The sequence below is a fragment of the Ochotona curzoniae genome, unplaced genomic scaffold (assembly GCF_017591425.1).
Source record: "Ochotona curzoniae isolate NIBS_2020 unplaced genomic scaffold, NIBS_Ocur_1.0 contig_4516, whole genome shotgun sequence".
Lineage (NCBI taxonomy): Eukaryota > Metazoa > Chordata > Mammalia > Lagomorpha > Ochotonidae > Ochotona > Ochotona curzoniae.
The window spans coordinates 140,651-168,281 of NW_024466313.1; the positions used below are offsets into that span (position 1 = coordinate 140,651).

Sequence of the window (27,631 nt, forward strand, 5' to 3'; positions counted from 1 at the left end):
GAGCTGGATGAGAAGCAGGGCCACCAGGATTAGAACTGGCACCCATATGGGATCCTGGTGCATTCAAGGCCAGGACTTTAGCTGCTAGGCCACTGTGCCAGGCCCTCAGGGTTCCTTTCAATTCGAGCAACAATGGCTCTGTAATGCTTTGGAATGGTTTCCCATTAAAACCCTAAAGCTCCTTGACAACATAGCCACAGCATATAGGTTTGGCATCTTCAGTTAATCATAGCCAAAGCATTACAAATTGCAAAGCAAAGTCCCAGACTGGGAAGGGATTCAGGCTAGGATGTGGCCCAGGTGTGCTGTTTGCTCAGAACCTCCTGGCCTTACCCCTTGTACCTTACCTTCACCTTGGCTGAGCTTTCATGCAACCAAGAAGAGCGATATCCAGGAAACTGCCCCTCAATCAAAGATATGGTGCAAGGGAGGCAGAACTAGGAACCAAAGCCTTAGTGTTCCTGAATGCCCACCCTCGGGGCTCAGACTGTTCTGCCCTGGGAAACACAAAGCAACAACTTCAGTGGAAAGATCCTCTGGAAAAAAAGCCAGGTGGCCATTGTGGACGCTGCCCCTTGGCTCCTCAGGAGGAGAGCTATCACCGCTAATCTGAGGCTGTGCTGATCAATCCTAGCGCAGTATTCCTCAAGAGAAAGTGCTCACTCAGGAGCCTAGCAAGGCGCCTGGTGACAGGTGCCGGCCTGTAACTTCTCAGGGACCATCTCAGCTTCCGAGGCCCATTCCAATTCCAGGTCTAAACTTGAAGGCCCCCAACATGAAACCTCAGGTCATTCTGTTTCAGAGGTTCTAGCAGACATTACTTGGGCCAATGCTATTTGGGTACCGAAGATAGGGCAAAGTGAAATGAGAACACATCCCCCTTCCCACAACATCCAGTTCAAGGTTCTACGAGGCCAGGTTAACCACTAAAAATGCGCAGATACAGACTCCTGTGTCAATCTGATGAGCCGTGCTAGGCCAAGCTTATTTTATTACATACATTCTGCATTCTAAGAACGAATAACTTCATATTGTAAACACTAAGCAATACAGAGTTAAAATTCAAGGCCACATGAAATCATTGATTGTCTCTTTCATTCCTATGTCTTTGGTTGGCCGAGATCAACTCGTAGTGTATAAATGCATAAGTTATATAATTATTATATAAAAAGGAGGAAAAAGAAACATTGACTTGTATACTTCATTCTGACAAACGCACAGCGTTCGTGACTCGAAAGGGGAAATGAAGCCCAGCTGTCTACCAGCGTGCCCATGGGGCTTCTGATGGTGGTGACCCACAGGTCAGCTCCTACCTGACCCTGCGGAGGCCAAAGCCCCCACACCACAATGACTTCCTGAATATTTGTTTTTGTTTTTTAAATATCAGACAATTCCAGTTAAAATTTTCTTCTGACAGAGAAAGAAAGAGATGCATATTTTGAGTTCTGAGCTCTCCTGCTCCCCCAACCCTCCGTCACACCATGCCTTTTTGGGTTAATACTGGATTTGGTATAACACTGACACCTTAAACCTCAGATCTCCAACTCACCCTCCCAGTCCTGCACGTCCTCAGTCCAGCCTCCACTGCTGGAGGAATTCCCCCCAAGTCCCTGCCTTCTCCTTCCCTGCCTCCTTCTCTCCTCCACCCCCAGTCCTCTGTCTACAGTCACACACGCCCTCTCTGAACACATCCTCAGTCCCACCTTTTGGCTCATGGTTCCTATAATACTGTAAAGGAGTTGAAAATGTTGGCTCATCTTCACAGTTTGAGAGAGCTGGCAGCTCTCCATCCAATGGGATGAATCTAGTTTCAACCAGAAGAGCAAGTGCCAATGGGTTCTGGGTCTTTTGATGGGCCACAGTAAGTCAGTCTCTCTCTCTTTTTCTCGCTCCCTGCTTTTGTGTTTTACTTTTGATATGTTACTAGCTTTACATACAGGTAGCCTTCCTTAAAATGGCATTATAAAGGTGTGTTAGGTCAAAACCATATTCTATCTATTGTTTGAGTTCAACCCCAGTTGGCAACAGCAAGATCCTGAATTTCACCCCAAAGTTTGCACATGTCTCCAACAATTTTTCCGTTGGAACTTCGCCCCGATGACTTCATGCTTCTACCTGCGTCGTCTTTGACAAGTGGGTCCACAGATTAGATCATCCATGTACATGGCATTTTTAGCATCCTCTTGGGTTCCTTAGTAACACTATAGTAAATAGTAACTCCAGCCCACTATGAGTCTTTGTATCTCTTCCCTGGCTTCTTCCACTTGAGGCACTTCTGATCCGTGTTCTCCAAGAGTTTGTGGCAATGGATTGGTGACTGGATGTAGTTGGGAAAGGTCACAGCCAGGTCTTTAGTAGTAAGTGCCCAGGTGTGAAGGCATATGGCTGGCTGGGAGCCTAGTGTTAGGGTATATTCCTCCGGTGGGTGAATTCCAGTATGGGTTTGGGGCAGCAAAAAAACTGGAAGACGTCACAGGGAGGGCCGGAGGGTGGGGAGCCACGAAGTTCATCTTCTGGGGGTGGGGATGATAGGAGCCCACGTAGGGGAGGTCCGAGGGGTACTTGTACAGAGATGATTCTGGTGGGTGGGGCTGTAGGGCCTGGGCGATTCCGTGGAAGTCAAACTTGTAGGCGTAGCGCTTCCCGTGCACTTTGGTCATGATGTTCTTGTCGTAGTAGTAGCGGAGAGCACGACTCAGCTTATCATAGTTCATATTGGGTTTGCTTTTCCGTTCTCCCCAGCGCCGGGCCACCTCATCAGGGTCTGTCATCTTAAACTCCCCGTTGGTGCCCTCCCAGGTGATGCAGTTGGAGTTGGAGCTGTCCGACAGGAGCTCCAGAAGGAACTGCCACAGCTGGATCTGGCCACTGCCTGGTGAGGGAGGAGAGGACAGTGGTGACAAAAGGGTCTGAGGCCAAGGCATCCTCACCCAGAAGAAAGGTGGAGAGCTCATGGGATGTGGCCTGGAAGCCCTTCACCTGACTTACCTGCCCATACCTCAGTTGCTTCTCCTGTTCTATGGCCACCCTCTGCTCCAGAGAGCTCTCCTTCAATGCACTGAGGCTGCTTCAGCCAAGCATCTCATGGTAGAAGGTTCAGGAAACCCTAGGTTGGACCTTGTTTTTACTCTGTGACACTGTGCACATCCTACAGTAGGCTAAGGAGACGACATAGGAGCCGGCGTTGTGACTCGGCAAGTTATATTAGCATCCCATATTAGAGTGCAGGTTCGAGTCCCAGCTGCTCCACTTCTGATCCAGTTCCCTGCCTATGAACCTGGGAAGGGAGTGGAGGATGGCTCGAGTTCTTGGGTCCATGTCACCCATGTGGGGGACTGGGATGGACTTCTAGACCTTGACCTGATCATGTGTCCAGCTGGATTTGAACAGATATTAGAAAATTTCTCTGTCTCTCTGTCCTTCTGTCTTTCAAATTAATAAAATAAATACTTTTTCTTTAAATTCAACCTCGTGGTGATGGTATGCCCCTGCCCTGCTCTGCCAGCCCCTTTTTACCTGGGTGTGCACCCTTGGTGAATCACTCGCACATGTGCCCAAGTCTCAGTTCCACCTCTAGGAAAAATGATTTAAGGCAATACGCAACCCTGGGGATTTAGGAAGGCCTGCCAGGTCCATGTTCTCCATGGAAGGCAGAGATGGCACTCGGGCAAAGTACACTAAGCTTTACTCCATCCTTTCCTGACTCTATCTAGGTCAACTCAATGTTTTGGGAGTAAAACAGCCCATTTTCCCCTATTTTGTGAAGCAGGAAAAAAATGCCATTATGTGACTGGCAATAATGACACAATCCCATTTACATTGGCAAGGTCGAGAAAAATAATCCAAGTCAGACTTAGGAAATGAACTTCTGAATGCTTATGGAAAAAAGCAGAAGATGGACGCAAACAGCTGGGATTTCTACCACAATACATTGCTGGCACTCAGCAGGCCATTCTGCTACCACTTTGCCTAGCATGGTCAAACCACTCAGAATGAGGAAGCAGGGGGCAGAGGGCAGAGGGCTGGCTCTACCTCAAACCACATCGCCCATTTCTAGCACCCAGGCAAGTGAACCAGGCTTCCCGCCTCCCTCCCTTTGCAAGACACTGCACACCGCGTGGGGCATGACCACTTCCCCCAAAGGAAAGCTGTGAGGTGAACTGGGACTTGGGGAAGAAAGACCCCACCCAGCCAGGTGTACACAGTCCGGGTTATCCGGGTCCCGCTGAAGGTACACAAACAGGCCTCAAGGTTTCATTCATTGCACAATGAATTCCAGGCTCATCCCTCTTGGCTGGCCACCGAGTTTCAATCTTGAAGATGATTTATGGCTCCCCAACAGAGAGAAATGTAGATGGGAGTGTGGTGGGGGGAGGTGGGGGAAGCAGGGAACATGAGATGAAAAGATGAGTTTATTCTGATGTGCTAAGTGGTGGAATCCATGCATATGAGAGGGTCTTCGAAAAGTTCATGAAAGATGCATCATCTGAGTGAACGTTGCTGGTGAATACTAAGTGCCGAATGTCGGGAGAAGCCGCCCCACGCTGAATGTACTGCAGAAGATTTTAAAGTGGTTGAGAGGCAAGACCTTCATCCCAAACTTCAGTTATGTCATGGTCTTGCACTCATTATAAAGAAAAGTACCTTTTATTTTGTGATACGTAATATTCAAGATAATTTGAATGGACAATCATCCACGAAATGAATGGAATGTAAAAAAAATAAATCAATATAAAATTGTTTTTCCTGGACTCCGTCCCACACCAGCTCCCCATGCAAACTGACTCATGAACCCTTGCGTCCACATTGGCTCCATGGAAATGTATGTTGGTGAACTCCTCCACAGGACAGCATCGTGAGAAACACCGCCCTCCTTTGAGCGTGTTCTGGCAAGGCATGGCTTGGGGTCTGGTGACACATTTGCAATGTATTAGCAGCTTGTCGCTCATCGCCGTGGAAGCCTGCGACTTCGCAAATCACATAACAAACTGTTCTCAAACTGTTGTGCCACCCTTTGCATTTCATTAATATGCATTCAAAATTACAAAGAACGGTATGAGGGGATCATATGGTTTTGGTATATATATTGTAAGCAAAGGATTAAAACATGAAAAACATTCCATCGATGACCTGGGAATAGGAGGAAACACGAGGTTCCACGGTAACAGCCGAACATATGCTTCCCCACAAACACATGCAGTTGTTTGAAAATAAATATTCAGTGTCAACTTCCTCCTGGAGAGCGAGCAGTTCCACAGATTTCCATAAGCATGCAGACCTGCCACAGCAGCCAAAATAACGGCTGGCACCCGCTCAAGTGGCACCAGGCCCCTTGGGAATCTGTCCCTTGGCCACTTCCCTCGCAATGGGGAGTGAGAGAAGTGGAGAAGGACTGTTCCTTAGGCCCTGACAATGCAGATTCATGACTGGAAATGCAAAGCTGAGGGATGGGTGAGCCGATTCGCCTGCAGAGCCTTCCACCCCGAGACATAGGGCTCAGGACCCCCAGGCCCCTGAGGGCTTTAGGGGTCTATTAAAAGGAGACACTTTGGAGCAAGAGTCATCGGCTTCCAAATGTGAGTTAGATGTAATGTGAGGGGGGAAAAAAAGAAGCAAAACAATGAAGGTTCCTGAAGAGAGTATTATACGATACAGGACCATGTCAAGTTTACTACTGGTAAGACCAAGTAGTCACAGCAGGCCTGGACCTGGGATGCATCAGGTACGCTGTGGCTTGGGATGCATGCATCTGCCTCTTAGGGCTGGACCGTGGACGCAGGCATCTCCTATCAGAGTGCATGGCTTCAAGTCCCGACTCTGCTGCCGGCTCCTGCTTCCTTTAGATGCACACCCTGGGAGTCGGCAAGCGATTGTTCCTGCTTCCCACACGAGAGACCTGGATTGAGCCTGGCTCAGCCTTGGTGGTGGGACAGTGGGAGGCATTTGGAAAGTGAACCAGCAGATGATCTCTCACTCTGTGTGTGTGTGTCTAAGGCAATGCAAGAGGGTACGTGGCTGACCGAGAAATCGCCATTAGTCTTAGGTTCAATGGCAACTCCTGGGGACCGAATTTCAAAACCAATTTATGAACTAAGTTTATTGTTAAAATGATAACACTGAATATGTGACAGGGTGAGAGCTTTAGGCTTTAGAATCAGGATTCCAAAATAAGAATGCCCAGTTAGGACACCATAAAAAGACCAGGATCATGCATTGGACAAGTTTTTCCACCTCACAGCACTGCCATGAACTACCCTGGGGTAAAACCCTTCCAACCTATTTTCTCCTGCCGTAAAAACCATCCTTGCCAGGTGTAGAAGAAGAAGCTAATTTTGATGAAAAAATACCAGAACTGGGAGGCCACCTGCTGGATGAAAGGGTGGGGGTGTGGCTTTTATGGGGGCTGGAGGCACACCTTCACCTCGGAAGAGATTCATCTGTGAGTCTAGTCAGAAGAAGGAAACGCACAGTGGTGGAACACAGATACAGAAGCAAACAGCAAACAATGAGACAATTTACAAATCGCACAGGACACAGAATTGCAAGTGAGACAGCAGCCCTGGATTCAGTGTCCTGGGGCAAGGTTCAAAAGCAGCCAAGTCAGGCAAGGCAGGAGGCAGCAAGCACCAAGAAAGCACAGGTTTGGGGCCACTCGCATTGCACAGCCTGGACCCTTCTGCTTGGCCATGGGAGGTGGATGGAGCTCTCTGGTCCAAGGCTAAGCAAGGCTCAGACCGCATCTGTTAGGGGAGCAGGTGAACACCATGAGAGCAGCTCCAACTTCACAGCTAATGTCACCTTGACCGCTTGGCCCTCGGCTGGGCCACTTGGTATACTGGACAACTCCCTCAGTCACTGTGTCCCAGCGCCCCCATCTATAGATGCAGGCAATGACAATAGTGCCTTCTCATCTGAATACTTCCCTATGATTTCTCTGAGCAGAAAACCAGAGTTTTAGGAACCAGTCTTATAGCAAAGCAGATTAAAGCCTGTGACATTGGCATCCCATAATTGTACCAGTTTGCGTCTCAACTGCTCCACTTCTGATCCAGCTCTCTCTCAGTGTACCTGGGAAAGCAGTAGAAGATAGAAGATGGCTCAAGTGCTTGGGCCCCTGGATCCTTTTGTGAGATCTGGAAGACTCCCTGAGCTTTGGCCTGGCTCAGCCTTGGTCATTGCAGCCATCTACACAGTGAACCAGCAATGGAAGATCTCTATCTATCTATCTATCTATCTATCTATCTATCTATCTATCTATCTATCTCTATCTCTGCCTTTTTAAATAAATAATAAATCTTTCTTAAACAGAATAGAAGCGTTTAAGGAACGGCATCCTCCTTCCAGCCAGGCAGGAAAGGCCAGAGAGAACCCAGCTGCCCCAGGAGGCCCCATGTTGGTCCAACAGGAACGTGGGATGGTGACGTTCTCAGGGCTGGCTGACATCCATGTGATAATGCGCTAGGTTCCCATGGTAGCCATACGACTGCCCAGTGTAGAGATGAGGATTTGTGCTGCCCAAGGACAGCAAGGGGTTCCCCCAGGCTCCATCTGGGCAACCACTGCACAGTTCACCTTGCTCTCACAACTCAGCTGTCTCCTCGGGTTCTGGCCAGCCTGTCTCTTCTCTGGAGCTGTTTCTGGGTGGGTTCCCACTGTGATGGGTTCCCACATGTCCCCACTTGCTTTAGCAATGGCAAATGCCTAAAAGGACTCCGCGGCTTAGCAGGAAGCAGATGCATTTTTATGTTTGTTACTGAAGAACACCCAGGTAAAGGCAGGAGGACCACTGACCATTACCTAAGAAAACACTTCTCTTTCTTAGGGAGGTGATGTATCCTCACTAGAGGAACCCCATGATGTAACCTCACTGGAGGAATGCTGTCCCAAGTGAGAACTTGGGATACAGCTGCTGCTGGGTGGCTGCTATACCCCAGCTCATCACATCCCCTGACACAATCCTTCCACTAAATGGATCACACAGGGTCTGTCAGAAGAGCAAAGGCAGCCATTTCTAAAGGGATGAAGGGGTTGTTGATCACAGATTGAAGAGTAGGACCAGCAGGAAGAAGAAGAGTCATGAATAGGAAGACCAAAGACAATTCTGGCGGCAAGGTGAAACGCAACTAAGTGAAACCTAAGTTCAGATGGGAAGAACATCTGACTCACTGCAAACCAAATATTCCGAATCTTCATCGGAAAGCCAGTTGGTGGGGAATCCAAAGGTGGATGTGGTCACGTTTCCCCAGGGCTCACAGAGCATGGTCCTAGTGGGAGGAAGCAGGCTGTGCCTAGGCTGCCATGCTCCAGATTGGGGCTCCCAGGTCTGGGCTGGCTCTCTAGACTTCCTGCTCTGAGCCCAAGTTGTTCTCCTTCCAGGGGCAGCCCGATGCAGTTAGACATGAGGAGGAGCAGTGTGTATTCTGTCACAGATGATGCTTCAAACGGGGCCACGTGTGTCTCTTGGACCCCATCCTCCAAATAAGCCCAGCACCCCCTTTGAGGTGAAACACTGTGGGCATGGACATGCTTCATTCTGTCCCATTCTGTTCCATGATCCGTTCCATCCTGTTTGGGTCACCTTGACTCTTCTCTCCTGACCTCAAACCATTCCCTGCACCTAAACAGCCATTCTCCTGCATGGAAAGCCTGCCTTTTTAAACATACAGTCCCCACTGTCCAAGAACTCTCTCTTCCTTTAGTGCCTCACTGGGGGCAGTGGTGGGCTGCAAAGCAGAGACTAGGGAGACAGAGGCAGGACTGACATATCCTCCCTTCCTACTGCTGGCTGCGTGACTCAGAACAAATTGCTCTAAGTCTTGAGATCTCTGCTAGCTCTTCTGTTAGGTGGTGATAAGGACCTTCCTGGGTTGATGTCAAGCACAGAGGGGACCACCGACAAAAGCACATCCCTAGGGAAGGGCATTGTATGGAGCTGTGGGGCTTCATTTGTCTCCCCAGTTTCTTCCACTGTTCCTTCTATCTAACCTGCCTCCAACACACCTGCCAGATCCATGTCCTCTAGGGACAAGTGGACTTAATCATTTCAAAACACTGTCACTTGAGGAAGGACCAGAGACACGGGAGTTCTGGCCACCAACTTGACAGTCGCCATGGAGAAAACTGCGTGTGGCTCCAGGGTGTGGGCCATGTTGTAATGACCTCTGCCTACATCTTCATCAACTGAGAGGCCTGTGAAGTCAAAGCAGCACCTCATTTTCCTTCTCATTTGCTTATGTAATAGGTAACTGTTGAGTATTCAGCATGGGCCCTGAGCTGCTACAATTAAAAATAGTCCCTTCTGGCTGCACCTCCTCCTTAAAAAGCCTTTGCTGAATCAATTAACATTAACCAAGATGGAGTGTCCAAGATACTGACACTCAGTAACAATGGTATTCCAATATTTTCATTGCATAAATTCTCTGGGGAAAAGGGATGTGGGGAGGGGGCGGGAATACTGAATAAATCTGAATTCTTCCCTTTCCAAGTCTATTTTGGCCTCCGTGTTTAGGAAATGCTCATTCCAGCAGCCCCTCTCAATATGCCTGTGACATTCTGGCATCTGAGCATACAGCTGAGAACATGAGCATCTGCTATGAATTTCTGAAGCTGCTGTTAGCACAGCTGGTTCTGATCTGAGTACAAACAAAACAACAGGGTTGGCACTGAAGCGTGGGGACAGGTGAAGGTTTTTGGCAAGGTCCTGGGGGCCAATTATGACTTCGCACTTTCTTCCAGCCTCTAAGTTCTGACAGGGGCTATGAAAGAGGATCCTAAACTTGGCTTCCTGTGGCTGCTATTAAGGCTCTATTTTAAAAGACTGGATGTTTTACCTGCTTGTGTGATGGGCTGAACGATTGAATTCTCTCTTCTTCAAAGTGGGATGTTGTAGCTAAGAATATGACTTTTTTTTAGGAAATAGGACCTTCACATTGGTCCTCAGTTTTGAATGAGCCCATTAGAGGGTGCCCTGCACCAGTAAGGCCTGGCCATTATACACAAGAGAAACAGGGATGCAGAGACAGATATAGAGGGAAGAAACGCAGCATCTACAGGCCAACGAGCAGGAGTCAGATTAGATCTTCCTTCTTGGACCTCAGAAGGAATTCACCCTCCTCCACAGCACCTATTACTGATCAGCAGCCCTGAAAAACTGGGAGGTGACAGGTGTCCGTTATTTAAATTCCTAGCCTATGGATCTTTGTTCAGCAGTCCCAGAACCCCAGAATAGTTCAGATAAGGTTATGACACTCTTTGCTAAAAAGCTAAAAAAAAAAAATCTGGATGGATAACCTCACTTAATTATTTTTTTCACATTGGCAAATCATCCAGGGGAACCCAACATCTCAACTTGCCCCGTCAGATTTTTCACCCACAGTTTCCCTGTCAAAGCGAGGAATGAAATTGCGAGCAGGTTCTCACCTGGGTTGGCAAGGCGGCTACTTGTTGGTCCAAGGATCTGATAAGGATCTGCAACCAGAAGAGAAGAAGTCAAATCCCAAAGATGGAGCCAGACTAGGAATTAGCCTGATGGGACTCAGGCCATCACACCGACTCCACTGTGTTTCAGCCTGAGATGCTCCCACCCCCACAGCTCCTGGTCGGGATCAGGTGTCTCTCAGGTCCCTGGAGCATCTCTTGCCAGAGGCCTCTTAGTTGGTGACAGAGCTTGAGTTCAACTCCAGGTTTCTGACGCCTAGCCCAGCCAATGCATGCTCGGCCCCCAGCCTCCCCTGCACTTCCCTGTGGAACTCAGATTTTGACTCTGGTGTGGAAGGTGCAACGGCAAGATCTACAGACCACAGAGAGGCTGCCCACGAGTGGGCATACAGAGTGCTTCTTCCTGTATTGATCACATAGGTTTGGGATATGTCTTAGCAAATCTCATGCCATCATGTCGGTGTTGGCTCCCGTTTAAATACGGAGCAGGCATGAACAAGAAAAGTTACACACCAGTTTCATTTCTGATTGACACGTTCTAGATATTCCCAGCAGAGTCTGCGTCTTGTTGACAGAGGGTCCCCGCAACCTACCTAACTGGGGCCGCTGGTCCTCTGTTTTGGGCACTGCCGAAGGGGATGGCTGAGCAGCTGCAAAAGCAGAAGTTAGAGGACAATTAGCAAGGACATAGTCTTTGATGTAACTGGATCGTCACTGCACTGGTGACCTCAGCTATTTGTATCACAGTTTTGTTCCCAGAACACATCTTACTGGAAGGGAAAATCTTCCTTCCTAATGAAACTAAACTTAACCATTCAAGGAAAGGTCGCCACCACATCATAGCAAGCTTAGCCTCCATTGCAGCATCGGCATCCCACACGGCCCAGGCTCAAGTCTCAGCTGCTTTGCTTCCAATCCAGCTCCTCGCTAATGACACTGAGAAAGTGAGGAAGCAGTGGAAGATGGCCCAAGTGCTAGGCCCCTGAACCCACGTGGAAGACTTGGAAGAGACTCCTGGCTCCTGGCTTCAGACTGGCCCAGCTCAGCCATTGCAGCTGCTTGGGGCATGAACCAGCAGATGGAGGAGCTTTCTCTCTGTATCTCTCCCTCTCTTCTCTCTATATATAACTCTGCCTTTCAAATAAATATATTTTTTATGAAGAATCCCATTTCCCATTATTTAAAACAATCTCATGGATTCCTCCACTTTTTCTAAAAGTTGGGAAAAAAAATGAGATGGCTTACAAAGCAGTAAAATCAGTCACAGACTAAAATAAACAGATACAGGGAAACCACCAGGAAAATAAAACAAAGCCATAAAAACTGTTAAGCTTAGCCAAGCTTAAGGAAATTAGCAGTGGTTTAATCTGCACAACACTGCATGATCATGCATGTGTCTATGCTGAAATATACTACACCAAGTCCTGATGCTAGGGTCTACCACACTAAAATCACTGCCTGAGGCTCTGGCACTTGCTAAGGGTGTCTGTTTGAGTCTGGACTGTTCCATTTCCAATCCAGCTCCCTGCTAATGTTCCTGGGAAAGCAGCAAAAAAAAAAAAAAAAATGGTCTGAGTTTCTGAGAGCCAATGCTCACCATGGGAGACCTGGACAGAGTTCTTGGCTTCTGGTTTTGCCTGGCCCAGCCCTGGCTACTGTGATCATTTTGAGGAGTGAACCAGCAGTAGATGGCTGCTCTCTCTTTGTCTCTCTCCTTTCTCCTTCCTCTGTAACCCTGCCTTCCAAGTATTTAAAAAACATTTTTAAAATACACGACCTCATTTGTTCCTTTTTGTTATGAAGGGACGGTACAGTCCAAATGGTGAAAGAATCGTTGCATCTAAAGACCCATTGTGCTGTGCTGACAATAAAGCATGCTGGAAAGTCACGTGTTCACTTCAACAAGAATGCCTTCCCCAGCTTTGGGCAGGGGGTCTTAATGCTGTACCTTTTGTCTGGGGGGTGGGGTGGCCATGACCAGTCCAGGCTGACCTCCTGGGGGGCTCGTAGGGTAGATCTGTGAAGACAAGTTGAATTAAAGAACAGTATTGTCTTTTCCATCATAAATGTTTATGTTTTCAATTTCCTTTTGTGTTCTTTAAAATAAACATTGTGCCAGAAAAAAACATCTATTAATCCAAAGTGATGGTCAGTCTGGATCCCATTACATTTGGGTTTTATTTACAAACCGTAATTCTGTGTAAGGGATTAGTCTAAAACTCTCAGATATTGCTGTAAAAATTCCGAGTGACAGGTCTCCCCAGGGTTTGTTAATGCTTTTCAGTAACCAGTTGCCTCACTCTATTATCTTTCCATCTCTCCCATAAATGACTTTAGAAAAAAATGATAAAGATCATATCAAAAGTTTCTTAACATTGACGCTACCCTGCTTCCAAAACTGCACTCATGACCTGACCAAAGCAGAGGCACAAGCAAGAAGAATCAACAGTTGTTGTTTGACGTCCGCCCGCAAATCCACTCCCGGACACCCACAGGTGTCTTGCTTTTCCCTCTTCCTTGGGTACCAGCAGCACCTTCATCATCTTATGTCTGAGCTGCCTTCCTTGGTCACCTTTCATTTTCCATGTATCATTGCTTCATTTCTATTAAATCAGTCTTCACGGGTCTAGTTCTCCTTCTCAATAAACATTTCCTCTCTTTCTCTTTTGGCTTGAACTGAGGATTCCTCGAAAGTGAATGGCGTAAAATGAATGACAGAACTGAAAGAGTAATTGCCCCTACAACAATGGTCTCCAGACTTTGACTAAATGCTGCTGTTTTCACTGCATCTATAATACCACTTGCACTATGAAGCTCCACTGAACTGCGCATTTACAATGATACTTCTGCATCTTTAATGTGAGTTTTGCTCTGTAAGTCAAAAATACATCCCACAGCCATTATCATGCATGCTGCTACTGACTGCACATAAATGCAGCCCTTTCCACACGCAGTCTTAAACAGTACTGTCCTAGAATGTGTCACCCTGGGTTGCCTTGTCTCATTTCAATGTCGAGTGTCACGCTGGGTCAGCTGGAGGCCACAGCCAGGTACCGCAGCAGGTGTTCTATTACCAGGCACTCAGAGACAGCCATAAAACCCCCTTGGGAGACAGGACCTTGTAATTATTTTTGAGTCTCTTTCCCAACAAATCTTTTAACCTTGTTTAAAATGAGCAGTTGGCGGGGCCAGGCTTGAAAGAGTGAGACAGTTGTAGAAGATATGTCTCTTCCTATTCTCCTCTCCCAGAGGACGAAAATGACACGCAACGTGAAATTCCACACAGCATTGCCTTAATTTATTTAGTCTGTTTGGCTACAAGCGCTGCGCCGACTGTGGTCTGTGAAATTTGACCCAGCAGGGCTTGGAAGGGCTGGATAATTTTCTTTCTCAGCTCTGCTATTGCGTACCCCTCTCCCTCTCAGCTGGCACTTCTGTCTCTTTGGACTCCAAGCTTTTCCCTCTCTGTTCCTTAGAGATTTGCTTTTCCGCACTGGACTGTTCACAGGCATGGAATCCACAGCTGCCATCAATTTACAACTCAGTCTCAACTGAGGCCTCTGGGGATATGATACCCATCACATCTAAGCAAGTTACACTTTCACTTAAAAAAAGAAAGTGACTAGCCAGCCTTTTGAGATGTGTCTGAGAAAGAAAAATCTATCAGCAAGGCAGTTTGGACAACATCTAGCCTTGATCAAGCATCGACGAAGGACTCCTATGCACCACATGAAAAAGCTTTGAGATTTGAGATTTTTGTATCTCCGAGTGTGGGCCCTGGACCAGCAACACTGACCACAAACAGGAGGGAAGGGGCTGCGAGAAATATGAACTCTTACCAAGACCTATAACATAGTCCCCAAAGCCCCGCTGCTCGGCGAAGTTTGAGAAAGCTGCTGGAGACAGCTTCCATCCTTCTTTCCTAGCTGGCTCTGTTTCCGAAAAGGTTTCAGACATGCTACTTGGGGAGTGCCAATACATGTTCAAACACGGCTGCAATTCTCCAGACGGACTGACTGCCTTCATCAAGGTGTAAGATGGTTGTGGTGGGGGTGAGGGGGTGGGCACTGAGTCAGAGTGGTTAAGCTGCCTCTTGGTTGGCCACATTCTGGAGCGGAAAGTCATGTTTCTGATTCAGCTTCAAGTGAATGCAAGCCCTGGTAGGCAGCAGGTGACAGCCCAAGTATAGAATCCCTGTCACATACAGAGGGAATCTTGCAACTACACATTTTGGAAATGAACAAGTAGAGAGGATCTCTCTAGCAGATGACAGCTCTTCTCCAGCTTTAAACAAAAACTAAATAAGTGTTTAAAAAAAGATTACTAATGAAACTAAGAATAGCCAGCCTCCAGTAGGTTAGTAACACATGGACTTAAACAGAAAAACATCACTCAAGAAATGTGACTAAAAAAAAAAATTAAGCAGCAAACCACTAATATAAAAACTATCTTGAAACCTTTGGTTCATAAACTTCTCCTTAGGGTGTACAACTGTGCTCCACCTTCCCTTGAAGGTAAATCAGGACCTCACCAACACCAAAGTAAGCCGAATTTTCAGCCAAGTGTTAGTGATGCTTGTATAGACGGTGGTTACCATGTTCATAAACACATTGCCATGCAAGATAACGGGGGTTTTGTCATCCCTCGTGACATTCCAGTCCATGCACTTGGCTGTAGGCCTGCAGCCGCTCTCCTGCTGGCTTGCTGGCACATGTTGAAGAAAGCCTGGCTGAGATGGGGTGCCCAAGAGGAGCCCGCTGCAGAGCTGGATTTGGGTGGTTCTGTTCCTGGCTGTCTGAAAACCTGCAGCTCCACGCCCCATGCCATCTGTCCCAGCAAAAAGGACTTTGGCCACAAACAGATATTGCATGTCACTTTTCTTGATTTTTTTCCAACACCCTATTTCTCCTCAACTTTGATCTGCATGATAATAAACTCACACCCTTGGCAGAAATTTATGCGAAGAGTAAGCCCGATTCCTGGCGTTGGTCCTGCGATTTCGTCTGTAAAAGTCTGTCTCTAAAATTTCGACTTTATAAAGCCTTTTCTTAGTCAACTTTAGGGTGATCACAGCAACAGACATCCTGCTCAAGGCCCCAAACAGGAAGCTGCACATGGAGAGCTGGCCTGGTGTTGACGCCCGTATACCAGTGCTGGTGCCACTTTGCTAGGAGCTGGGTTTGAAGCAACCCTGAGTAAAGCTCCCTCTGCTACACGTCTGCAACACACACACCTCCTTGGCTGCCTTTCGCACTGGGTCTAAATCCAGCCAGACCGGAGAGTCTCCCATCATCAAACTCACCAAAAAGTAACCCTCCAGTCCTCTTGGCCTACCACAGATTTATTTTATAAAGGGTCATAAAGAGCTCAACTTCATCCTGCCGCAGCGCGATGCTTTTACAAAGCAACTCTAGATGAAAAAGCACAAGATCCCCACAGCCCACGAACTTGAAGGCTGTGAGCAAGACAGAAGGCCCAAGGGTGGCACCCAGAACTAAGAGTGCACCCTGTATCATTCAGTTGCTCTCTTGTTCTAAAATCCTCTACAGATGACATGGAGATCCTGGGGGAGCATTCTCTACTCCCCTCTCACCCAGGTTTGCAGATCTTGGTAGTTGTATCAGGGGAAGGAGAAGCGAATGAGGCACTTGCTAAGGCATGGATTTAAATCACAACTTGGCAGTTGCATGTCTCATTCTCCTTGGCTATGCCCAGTGGTTCCAAGAAGGAATAACTCAAGATTCCAGGAAACCCATGAAGAGTCCCATCTTCTAAGTAGAAGTCAAGGATGCTTTTCCATCCTTGGATAATATCCCAGATGTGTATCATGGCAAATGAGCTGTCACAGGCTTAAGGAACGTCCTCCTGCCCTGCTTATAAGAGGCCAGGTAGGGTGGGAGAGCCTGAGTTGGTTGAAGTGTGTGAGCCAGAACTGTCTTTGCATCTGCAACATTACTCTGAGACCGCAGGGGGCAGGTGGGACAAAGGAGAAGGTGGGGAGTATTTCCGGTAACCAAGACGACAATCGTCTGAGAAACAGCTGCAACGCCCCACAGAACACATAACAACATGCCTACATGCTAACACGTCCTGAGAGTAGAAGACAAGAGTTCTCCAAATGCTGGTTCAGCAAAAGGGCTTTGGAAAGAAGCTACACTGGGAATCGGGAAGATGTAGAAACCAGTAGGAATAGGGGTTGTCAGGTCACTACCCAGGCTCAGGCCACTGAGAGGCAGGACTGACAGTGACACAGCAGCGTGAGGTTGGCCGGACAACTGAAGCAGGAAGGGGGCTCTGGCCTAACCTGCTTTGGATAAGGCCATGCAGGGACCTTGAGTGTGGTCTCCCAACGAAACAATATGGATTTAGTTTCCCAGTTGGCAGAGGCAGGACAGACTGGGGCTGGCGTACTATCCAGGAGTGAGTCTGATGAGCGATCTCAGCAGGCCGCCTGGGACGCCTCTTCAAAGAGAGATCACATGGGGGCATTTGCCTACCTGGCCTAGTTGTAATTCTTTGCGTGGCTTCAGGATAGACTGAAGTATTGGGGAATATAAAAGCTGCGCCCCCTGCAGACAAAAGGAGAGAAAGCATGTGAAGGTCCAGCTGTGATTCTCCACCCCAGTACCAGGGGCAGCTTGGCTTGTCAGCCCCGGGACAATGAGGATCTCAGAGGCATGGCCTGGGGCCCGGGTCAGCAACAAATACTGCAGCTGGAAGGGGGCCTCCCTGTCATTTAGGGGTGTGTGCATGTGTGCTGTTTCTAGCTTTTTGCCCAAGCCCCATCTCTGCCCCCCTCTCAAGCACGTTTTATTAAAAATGAACAATCCAATGGTGCATGTTTTAGTTTTTCAAATTACCGGACAACCCCTACCATACTTTACACAGCTCTTGGCAAACAGCACCCAAGGATCACAACTGTTCTGCCTGTGAGTATGTGGATCTTATTAAAAATTAATCGGGTCTCAGTTCAAATGCACGTTCCTCCCTTTCTCTCTTGCCATCAACACTCATACGCTGTAAACGGAGAAGAATGCTCCTTGCACAACCCAGCCCGTCTGTTGTCTGGTCCTCCACCGCATCTATGCTTCACAGGAACAGAACTAATGAATTCAGAGCTTTCTTCAAGCTTTCACTCACACTGGAAGAATTTCTAAATGAATGTAAAATTATCGGAAGATGTGCATCGCTCCAGAGAATGTTTCCTGAGAGAGAAAATCTATTCTGAGTCATCACTCATCATTTCTGGCCACAATACTGTTACTAGGCTGATGTGCAGAGATTAAATTAAAGAGGTGTACCAGTAACCTAAAATAGGACTTGAGGTAAGATTAAAACCACAATGTTTTATATAAAAGACAAAGATAAGCTAGCAGTTTCATTTTCGTACCCAAACACGGACTCACTGCCATTTACCATTTTGAAATAAAAGAGTATTTCAAAAAGTTTGTGGAAAGCAGGACGAAAAGAAAAGCTCATTTCAATGTAAAAGATTTTAATAATTGACACTTTCTGTAACATCCATTTTCCATGAGCTTTTAGAAAACTTTTAGTATTAGGGAAATCAGTGCAGTTCCAGGTAAGAGATGGCCTGGAAGTGGCTTCTGAGGAGTTGTCAAGGCTTCCCAGCACCCACCGTTGCACCCTGGGCAGGGGGATGCAGGAAAGGCCCTGCTGCCTGACACTGGGTGGGCAGTGTATGGCCATGCTTCCAACAAGAGGAAGGAAACAGATGCGGACCCAGATCATCAGACCCCGTTAAGCTAAAGCAGGATAAGCAGATATGATGGAGACTCACTAGGTAGAGATAGAAACATAGGCATTCAATTAAGGACCAGTTTTATAACTTCCAAAGTTTAGCATAAAATGTGTTTTTGAGCCAAGTATTGCTGATTGGACAAAAATACCAGACGTGCCCTTCTCTGGCCTTCTGCACACGTTCAGACGACAGAATTAATACAAAACCAAGGACTTTCTCTTCCCACTGGGCTGTGTTGCTGCCTGCACACCCAGACACACCACCCACTCTTCAGCCCAGGGTTGGCCTTCTTGGTGCAGGGACCATGCAGGGTTTCACACTGCAGCCCACACCTGTAGACAGGACCCTGTGCTTGTGCTGGGGGCTGGGGGCGGGCCAGCATTACCTGTGTTTCTAGCATGCATTAACCGCGGAGAATTTTGTAAGGCTTTGTCCACATCATCTGAAGTCAAGTGTGGAAGAGGAGCTGTAAAACAAAGTAAAAGGCAACATCAAAATGCAAGAGAGAGCATCAACTTTCTTCAAAGGGACCAAAAGGAGAGAGGGAGAAAAAGAAAATGGAGGGAGCGAGAGGCAAGAAGAGAAGGAGGTAAAAGGGAGGGAGGGGAACAAGGAGAGAGGGAAAGAGGGAAGAATGGAGGGAGAGATGGACAGAATGGAGGAGGGAAGCACGAGGAGGTTAGGGAGGGAGGCAAGAAGCAAGGGAAGAAAGGGGAGGGAGGGAAGAAGGAAGAGAGGGAGGAAAGCATGGAAGATGGAGGGAAGAGGAAGGCGGGAGGGAGCCCTGGCATTGCCTTGTCACTCCTCGGCAAGTCAAGCTTAAGTGACCCAGGGAGGAAGAGGCTGGGAGGAAGGGGAGCTTCAGGGCAGCACAGACTCCACCCCTGTGTGGGGATCCCTTCTTGCTTTCCAGCCACCTAGGCAGGGTGGTAGCTCAGACACGCAGCAAACTCATGCATCCATGTCCTCATCACCATTCTCATTCCAGCAGGTGGAACCGAGTCACGTGTCAGGAAGGGAGTGCTGGTCCTGCCTAACATGGGAGAGGGATTGTCCTGGCACAGCGGACTTAGCCTGCAAACCCCATGATGTGCAGCAGGCAGAGGGCATCATGTTTGTCTCCACTTGGGGCACCATGGAAGCTGACTGATTTGTGTCCATTTCCTTGGCTCTTCCAAGGAGACTTTGGCGAAAGAAGGTGGCTCTTAGCTTCCTGGCACAGCACTGGCTATGGGTCCCCAGCAAAGTAGTTAAGCTGCGTCATTCTTAGGAGGCTGCCCCTGGGACCCCAGCTGGGCCCAAGGGTGAGGGCAGGTGGGTGTGGTCAGCTAAGAAGGCCACAACCTTGTGGGAGGCACCCTGGCCTTGGGAAAGAAGCTCACTCTCTCTGAGGTAGTGCAGGTGTGAGAGAAGGATCTCGGCGTTGTAGCTCGGGGTGAGCCTCTGGAAGTCGTCCTTGGTCATCTTGCACAGCTCCTTGCCGTCGATGTTCTGGAACAACAGGATGTCCACGTCGGGGAGGCCGTACTCCTTCACTGCCCATTCCAGCCACTGCCGGACGTGGTCCGTGCTCCACAGCGTTGGATCTACGAGAGAGCGGAACCAGTGCATTCAGCTGCCAAGGACAGAGGCCCAGGACTGAACACTGCCCCCGCAGAGTCCCCACAACCACTAGATTCCTGAGGGGTGAGGGGGCTGCAGCAGCGTGGCCTCATTGAGAAGTCAGGGGGGACAACTCGATCAGAGATAGAAACTGATTTACGTGGTCTTTAACAGAGCTTGTTCTGGAAATTTGGGGCTACTCAGATCACAGGATTCACAATTTCAAAGAAAGAACAAGCGAGAGAGAGAGAGAATTCCATCTCTTTATCCATCATTGGCTGCTTCCTACTGTGTGTGTTAGCAGCAAAAGCTGAAATCGGGGGCTGGGACACTTGAGGCAGGAATATGCAGTTTCATCTCTAGGTCAAACGTTAATTGCAATTCCCTTCTTAGACTTTATTTTCATTTGTGCTCATCTGAAAATCAGTAGGAATACAAGAAAATCCCATTTCCTTAAGGCATTACTGGTGTAATTACATGAAAGTAGGAGCAAGCAACGCAGATCAGAATCTAAATACAAGTGACCAAAGCAGGATTAGTGAGTGTAAAAACTGTACCATCATCCTACCGGCTAGTAGATGTGACAGTGAGCAGTCAGACACAGAGAACTGGGCTAAGCAACTGACAGGCAGCTGCTCCAGGCTGGGGGAGTCACAGGTGGGGCTTAGACACGCCGCAGGTCACATACAAGAGAGGAGGGGTCCTGGAGAGAAGAAGAGGGTCCCCAAGAGAAATACAACACCCTGTGAAGAACAGAGCCCCTGAAGTGCTGACAGACACCTGAGTCCAGTCCCTGTCGTGAGCCCCCATCTCTGGACTTGTTGGGTCTGGCTCAGGGATGCCGCTTCTCCCTGGATCTGGGTCAGGAGTTGAGTGAAGGCCTTGTGCTCAGCTCTCCGGACAAGCCCAGCAAAGTCACCTGCATGGCACCATATCTGCTTATCCAGACTGGAGAACTCTGGCGTGGCACTGAATCCTTCAAGCCACGTTTGAGAACACTGTCTGCTGTCGCCTTAGAGGAGGCAAGGAGGAAACGGGCTGTGGGCTTGTGGTACATTTGCAAGAAGTAAGAAGTGACAATGGTAAGAAACAATCACTCTTACTGCCAACATCCTCTTCCCTCCCCATGGTCTGCACTGTTGTACGACAAAGATTTACTTTTTTAAAAGATTTATTTTACCTTTATTCGAAAGGCAGAAATACAGAGAGGAGGAGAGACAGAGAGGAAGATCTTCTGTCCAATGATTCACTCCTCAAGCGGCCACAATGGCCGGAGCTGAGCCAATCTGAAGCCAGCAGCCAAGAGCCCCCTCAGGGTCTTCCACGCAGGTGCAGGGTCCCACGGCTTTGGGCTGTCCTCCACTGCTTTCCACGCTGGACCCAAGAAATACTTATAAATCTACATAAGCAATCCCCCATTTCCTCCCTTTCTGAACACTCCAGAAGGATCTTTCTGAGCTGTTCCCATGTGTATCCTTCATGCTTTCACTGTATCAACTATCCACGTGCGTTTTGGATTTTGAAACTCAACAAAAAGGACATCTGCTTGCTCTATGTACTCAGCTCTGGGTTGTCAAAATGAAGCCAACTTAATTCTGCCACTGGGTCATGATATAGTTTTCATGATAAATGAGACTAAAATTCTGATAGAAGGATTTTTTTTTTCTTTTCCTCGTGGCAGATCAGAATTCCTCATCACACAAAACCAGATCATCCAAGATCTTGGAACACCCTTGACTCAGATCCTTCCAGTCCTGGTTCCCTGTAGTTTGAGTAGTTTTCACAGGCTGAACACGCTGCCCAAGTCACTTCCGGTAAGTTTTATCCTTAAGGTATCAGCCACATTTTTTTGCAGTCCTGATTTTAACACGAAAGGACTGTTTTCTGATGTCACTACTTCCTGGGAATCGGCTCCGGCTGGGAGTAGATTTCTCCTGCTGGCTCATATCTGCAATGACCAGGGCCTGGCAATGCTGAAGCCACTTAGGTCACAAACTGACTCCTCCCAACATGTGCATTAGCAGGAAGCAGGAATCACAAGTGGAGCTAAGTATTGAACCTGGGTACTCCGACACGGGACATCAACGTCTTAAAAAAGCAACTAAAATTCTAGGTCAAGCACTCCCTCCCCATCCCTGGATTGGCTCCTCTTACGGCGGGAGCAGGTATCCTCAAACCAATGCAGAAGCAATCTGCAGAAATCACTGGATTTATGGTCAGGTGGAGAAACGACTTGTTCTGTAGGAAGCCACGTTTCTTTACCAGCTCCTGTTTCGGTCTTTAATTCCTCTCCCTCATTTGCCAAGGGTCTCCACGGCTTAGTCAGTTTACTTCAAGGAAATTACGTGCAAGACTCAAGAGGCCACTTCTCAGCTGATGGGCCTTCGGTCCAGAATTCTCGTAGCCACCTGGGAACGACTACTCTTGCGATTTGCCAATGAGTTCACAACAACTGTCATGAAGACGGTTCGGCCACATGCATGTGAACGTGCATGCAGTCTCTTGCTTGAAAATCCCACTTGTAACACGTATCCTAAGGAAATGGCGGAGGATGTACGCAATGACTTATTTTCAAGGATGTTCTTTGTAGTACTGTTTATAATAGCCAAACTTTGGAAACACCCTAAATGTCCAACAAAAAAAGATGACTAAGTAGTGTTGCTGTCCAATATTTTAAGAATGTTGCTGTGATATTTAGAAAAGGAATGTTAGTTGCATTGCTGACATATGTATGGAAAAAGTAGATGAAATTAAAAATCCATGCAAAATGGGTGCACGGTGGTCCTATGTTTGTAAAGACACCTAAATGTATGCACGGAGAGTCAGCTCGCAGGATGTGCAGCAAGATGCCGGCTGCCTCTGGAGAAGAGGACACGGCACCTCTGCAATATATCCTTCCCATTAAACTACATTTCCTCTTTAATCCACTGTAAATGTGCAGCACGTAGCTTAAAACTTGTTTATTAAAAATGCACTTTTTAAAAATAAAAGTCAAAACAAGCCTGATACACAGCCTAGCTTGGGACTGATCCTCATCTTCCCTTTTGTAAAACAATATGAAGAATCCCAGGACCCGAGCAACGACTGGGCTCAGAGCAAAACTAGGACCCGAACAACGACTGGGCTCAGAGCAAAACTAGGACCCGAACAACGACTGGGCTCAGAGCAAAACTAGGACCCGAACAACGACTGGGCTCAGAGCAAAACTAGGACCCGAACAACGACTGGGCTCAGAGCAAAACTAGGACCCGAACAATGACTGGGCTCAGAAAAACTAGTGTGAATTCAGCCTGGAGCTGTTGAGGCTTTGCTGGATGCACAAGTGTCATGGAGATTCCGAAGCGGCCAGCTAGTGAGGCCAGGGCTGACGGAGGAAGGATGCCATGGCCACAGCCCCCGCAGCTCGGTCAGCCTGGAGTGAGTGGCTTCAGTGAGGATTAACAGTGATGGATTTGAGCAAAGGAACATGCTCTTTGGTGCTTCACCTTGTCTCTAGAGAGGCAAAGGAACATGCTCTTTGGTGCTTCACCTCGTCTCTAGAGAGGCAAGGAGCATGGAAAAACTTCAAGAAGCTTCCATGAGAAGTGGTGCTTACAGTTAGACATGCGTTTTGGGGGCATAGTTTTTGAAATCCAGGCAGTTTATTGCACATTTTCTCAATGCCCCTTGTTTTGAGAGATGTTAACGGGAAAGCAAGACACTGAACTTAGCTGTGCTGCAGGGGCTCCAAGGGGCCCCGCTGGCATGGCCACGAGGCTGTAGTTGAGTCATATGGAGTGCAGAAGCTTGGCGAGGCAAACCCAAGATTTCCTTGGGAGCCAGGAGATTCATGCTGGGGGTTCTGACTCCACCGCATCCTAGACACGAAGGCTAACCCCTCTGAGGTGAGTTTTATTTTTCTGTGGGCAGTGAACTGAAATGTGAGAAGACTGGAAAAGTCAGCGAGATAATGCATGGAGTGCTGCTTGCCAACAGTAACATACTGCAGACCCAATTCTGCAGACTCTGCTAATATGAAATAAACAGTCTATTATCGCTAGGACAAGTCTCTTTAAACTCAGATCGTCTGAGTTACCGCTCGACGATGACTTGGGCAGAGCTTCTGTCAGACGGAGTGGGAGGTGAGTTAGTTGTCTTCTCTCCAGCCTTCTCATCCACAGTGTTGAAAATTTTTGTAGCATCTTCCCACCTTCCCTGCCCACCAACATGTCAGTAAACATGGATCAGGATAACAGAGACAGGGCTGCTTTCTCTGCCTGGTTCACATGGCTAATATCCAGCAGGGTTACAAATTCCATTTCAGTAAATTGGAATTAAAAAATAATAATAAAGATTGGATCTTCAGCTGCTGGTTAAGATACCATATGGGAGTGCCTGGGTTCCATACCCCGTTCTGGACCGTGACTCCAGCTTCCTGTCAATGCAGGCCTTGGGAAACCACAGTGGTGGAAGTGGCTTGAGTTTTTGCCACTGACTTAGGAGACCTGAATTAAGTTCCCAGCTCCTCGTTTCAACCTTGCCCAGTCCCTGCCATTGTGAGCATTCTGGGAGTGAGCCAGCAGATATGAGCTCTCTTTTTCTGTCTCTAATAAATATATTTTTAAAAGAAAGAAGTAAGCAAATAAAGGCAAACAGGGATAATGTGGCAGTCTAGTTATACTTTGCTATGTGCCTGTGGCTTGTATGGTTCTAAGTGGTAGCCTGGAATTTTTGTTGTATTTCCATGTAACAGAATTCTGACCCAGTGGAGATCCAGTGCTGCCAGGAAAATGTTAAGTCGATATTTAAATCAGGCAAAATAGCATTGGATTGCCAAAAGGCACGCTACGCCTTCCCCAAACGAGATCCCTCACACAGGCCAACATCCCTACTTCAAAGGTCCCCTCCCCGCCCCAGATTCAAGAATCAAAGCAAGATTAAACAAAAGCTCTATGGGGGGGAGGGGGAGAAATCATCTAAATCCAGAATGTCATTTTTCTCAAGCAGTATCCATGTAGCCATGACCTTCCTAATAGAGAAATCAGACTCTGAAAAAATGACTCTGTACCGCAAGCCTAGTGAGAGCTTGGCTTATGAGAATCAGGCCTGCGGCAAGTCTGACATTCACTGTCCAAGACACTCAGTGGCTGCCGAAATCAGATTTAAAACTTCATTTCTCCATGAAGATAGAGCATACATTTATAAGGCAGGCCCAACAGAGAGGACTGGCTTGAATTGGAGCCATGCTTCGCTCCACCATAAACTAAAACTGGGTCTTGGCAGAACGGACCTCTTAAGTGACTCACTTTGTTCACCGGCTGTTTTGCTGTGACTGATTTCTGATTTCACTCTGGCCTTGAATGGAGTCTGTGTGACACTGATTTTTAAAGTTACCCCTTCGGCGAGTATGCTCACATTTTGTAAATATCCTTTGAGGAGTTACAGAAATGCATATTCCATTATTACCAGGGATAGAGTTTTATAAATAAGCATTGTATCAAAATTGCTCATGTATACATACTTCATTACCCTTGATGTATTACTGAAAAATGGCAAACTAGAAGGTTTCACTGAAGTGGATTTGCCTACTTTTCCTTGCAACTACTTCTGATCCTGGCTTTGGATCGGCTCAGCTCCAGTCGTTGTGGACTTGGGGAGTGAATCATCAGACAGAATATCTTCCTCTCCGTCTTTCCTCCTCTCTGTATATCTGCCTTTCCAATATAAATAAATAAATCTTTAAAAAAATCAGAAGGCCAGTGACCTTCTTTCAGGTTCAGCTATGCTTTTAAAAAGGTGCCAAAACTATGCAACATTCCCAGGTGTTTTATAAGAAATGTTTTCCTTGAGGTCCTCCTAAGTTCTCTGTTTTCTAAGTACCAGGAGTCATCTCTGCATGCTTTTTATCCATTTATTTTGAATATCTGAATGTCCATTTTTAGTGCAGCCACCAAACTGGCTCATAACGCACTCTACTTCACTTATAATGTCATTTAAGTGGTCAATTGTCAAAAAACTATACATACAACCTATGCAGCACCCTGCAAAAGGGTAAAAAAACAAAACTCTAAGGAATGGGAGCCCATCTTCAATTTGCTTGGGAATCTACAATTTATTTTGTAAATGCATTATTGCATTCTTTTTGTTTGGTTCCAAACACATCTTTGACATTATGACACACAAGCAATCACCTAAGTGGATGAGCAGTTCTCAACTCTCCTTGAGTCGGTTGGTTTTTGGGTGGTGTAGACTTGGTTTTTCTTTGTTGTTATTTTGCTTCCTGCCCTGAGTTGTTCCACGTTGGCCATGCTTGTGCTGAGCATGTTTTATGAATGGAATGCCTTGTCCCTCCTAAAGGGATCTCCCAACTTGGGTTTTCTTTCTGTTTCCCTCTTTGTCTTTAAGTGTTTATGCCTCTTAAATTGTGTCCTTGGTTTATCACTCTCTTTGCTCCATAGGCATCTTCATGGATCTTCATCCACCCCCTTGTTTTAAACACCACCACAACAATATAACAACAAAGAAAACTAAAGGTGTGCATTATTCTGAAATTATATAATTGACTCAAGCATGAACTGGAAAGTCAGTGTGTCAAAAATTGTGCAATTAGAGCGGCTGGCATTATAGTGCAGGGAGGTTTCACTTATGCTTGTAAGGTGGCATCCCACGTGGGTGCCAGTTAGAGTTTTGGCTGTTCCACTTGCGGTTTATCTCTCTGCTAATGCACCTGGGAAAACAGCAGAAGATGGTCCACGTGTTTTTTTCACTTACCATTCACATTGGCGAGCTAGTGGAATTTCCTGGCTCCTGGCTTTTGCCTGGCTTAGCTCTAGCCACCACAGCCATTTGAGGAGTGCATCACTTCATGGAAAATCTCACTCTGCCTCTCCTTCTCTCTTTACCTCCGCCTTTCAGATGAACCAATCAAAATATGTGTTGAAGCCCAACAAACCAAATGCATCAGTGGCAGAAGACCAAAGGCTATGAGCCCAGCAGATTGCAAGGGAGTCCTATGTCACTTTCACCCAGACTACTCTACAGTTCCTTTCCTGGCTTCCAGCTGCGTCAGTTTAATCTGTCTCTATCTTCACAAGAATCTCTCTGGGTTCTCACATCGTGTGTGGGTGTGTGTGTGTGTGAGACAGAGAGAGATTCTGTTCAAATTTCTCCTTGTTGTCATTATCTTAGTCCTACCCCTACCCTATTGACCTCATGTTTGCTTGATGAAATCTGCAAAGACTGTTTTCAAATAAGTTCACAGTCTAATGTACTAGTGATGAGAATGTCAGCACATCCTTTGAAGGGAAGCATAATTCAAGCTGTAGCAGACATCTGCACTTGCTAGTCAGTAGCTCAAGTTCAAGACTCCTGCCCAGGTATGAAACTAAAATATAAAAGAATAGCTGTAATATTTTGAAGTGTTATTTTTCCCAGGCACCATTTAAGTAGTGTATACAGCAATACATTCCATCCATATATCCCCCTCTGAATTAGACACTACTCCTTTAGCTTTCCTTGTCTGAAGATCCAAACTCAGACATGCTTCAAAATCTACCCTTTTCTGAGCACCAACATGAGATCATAAGTGGAGAAGTTCACTGAATTTCATGTCTCTTCAGGTCTCCATCAAAACACAAGTGCACCCAGCATACTGTCTAAAATGACCTTCAGACGATGTGTGTGAGCAGTACATGAGACAGGTGAATTTTACATTTAAACTTGGCTTCTATCACCAAGAAGTCTTATTATGTATATGAAAATATCCCCAACCCCCACCCCTCAATCTGACTCTGCTCCCAAGAACTTCGGAAAAGCGATGGGCAACCTAAGTTGTTATTATTTTAATGAAAAAAA

At 47.1% G+C, this 27,631-nt stretch overlaps 1 protein-coding gene across 1 annotated transcript in view; it reads right to left on the reverse strand.

Annotated features, from left to right (window-relative positions):
- Window positions 1-959: 959 nt before the first annotated feature.
- The window catches only part of ERG (ETS transcription factor ERG), a 94,507-nt gene continuing 67,835 nt past the window's right edge, over window positions 960-27,631 (reverse strand). The window contains exons 4-10 of the mRNA XM_040986622.1: window positions 19,579-19,782; window positions 18,582-18,662; window positions 16,935-17,006; window positions 12,386-12,454; window positions 11,031-11,087; window positions 10,420-10,467; window positions 960-2,872 (exon numbers count right to left, since the gene is read on the reverse strand). Coding sequence (XP_040842556.1) covers window positions 2,352-2,872; window positions 10,420-10,467; window positions 11,031-11,087; window positions 12,386-12,454; window positions 16,935-17,006; window positions 18,582-18,662; window positions 19,579-19,782 — 1,052 coding nt within the window. The 3' untranslated portion in view covers window positions 960-2,351. The remainder of the gene's footprint in view (window positions 2,873-10,419; window positions 10,468-11,030; window positions 11,088-12,385; window positions 12,455-16,934; window positions 17,007-18,581; window positions 18,663-19,578; window positions 19,783-27,631) is intronic.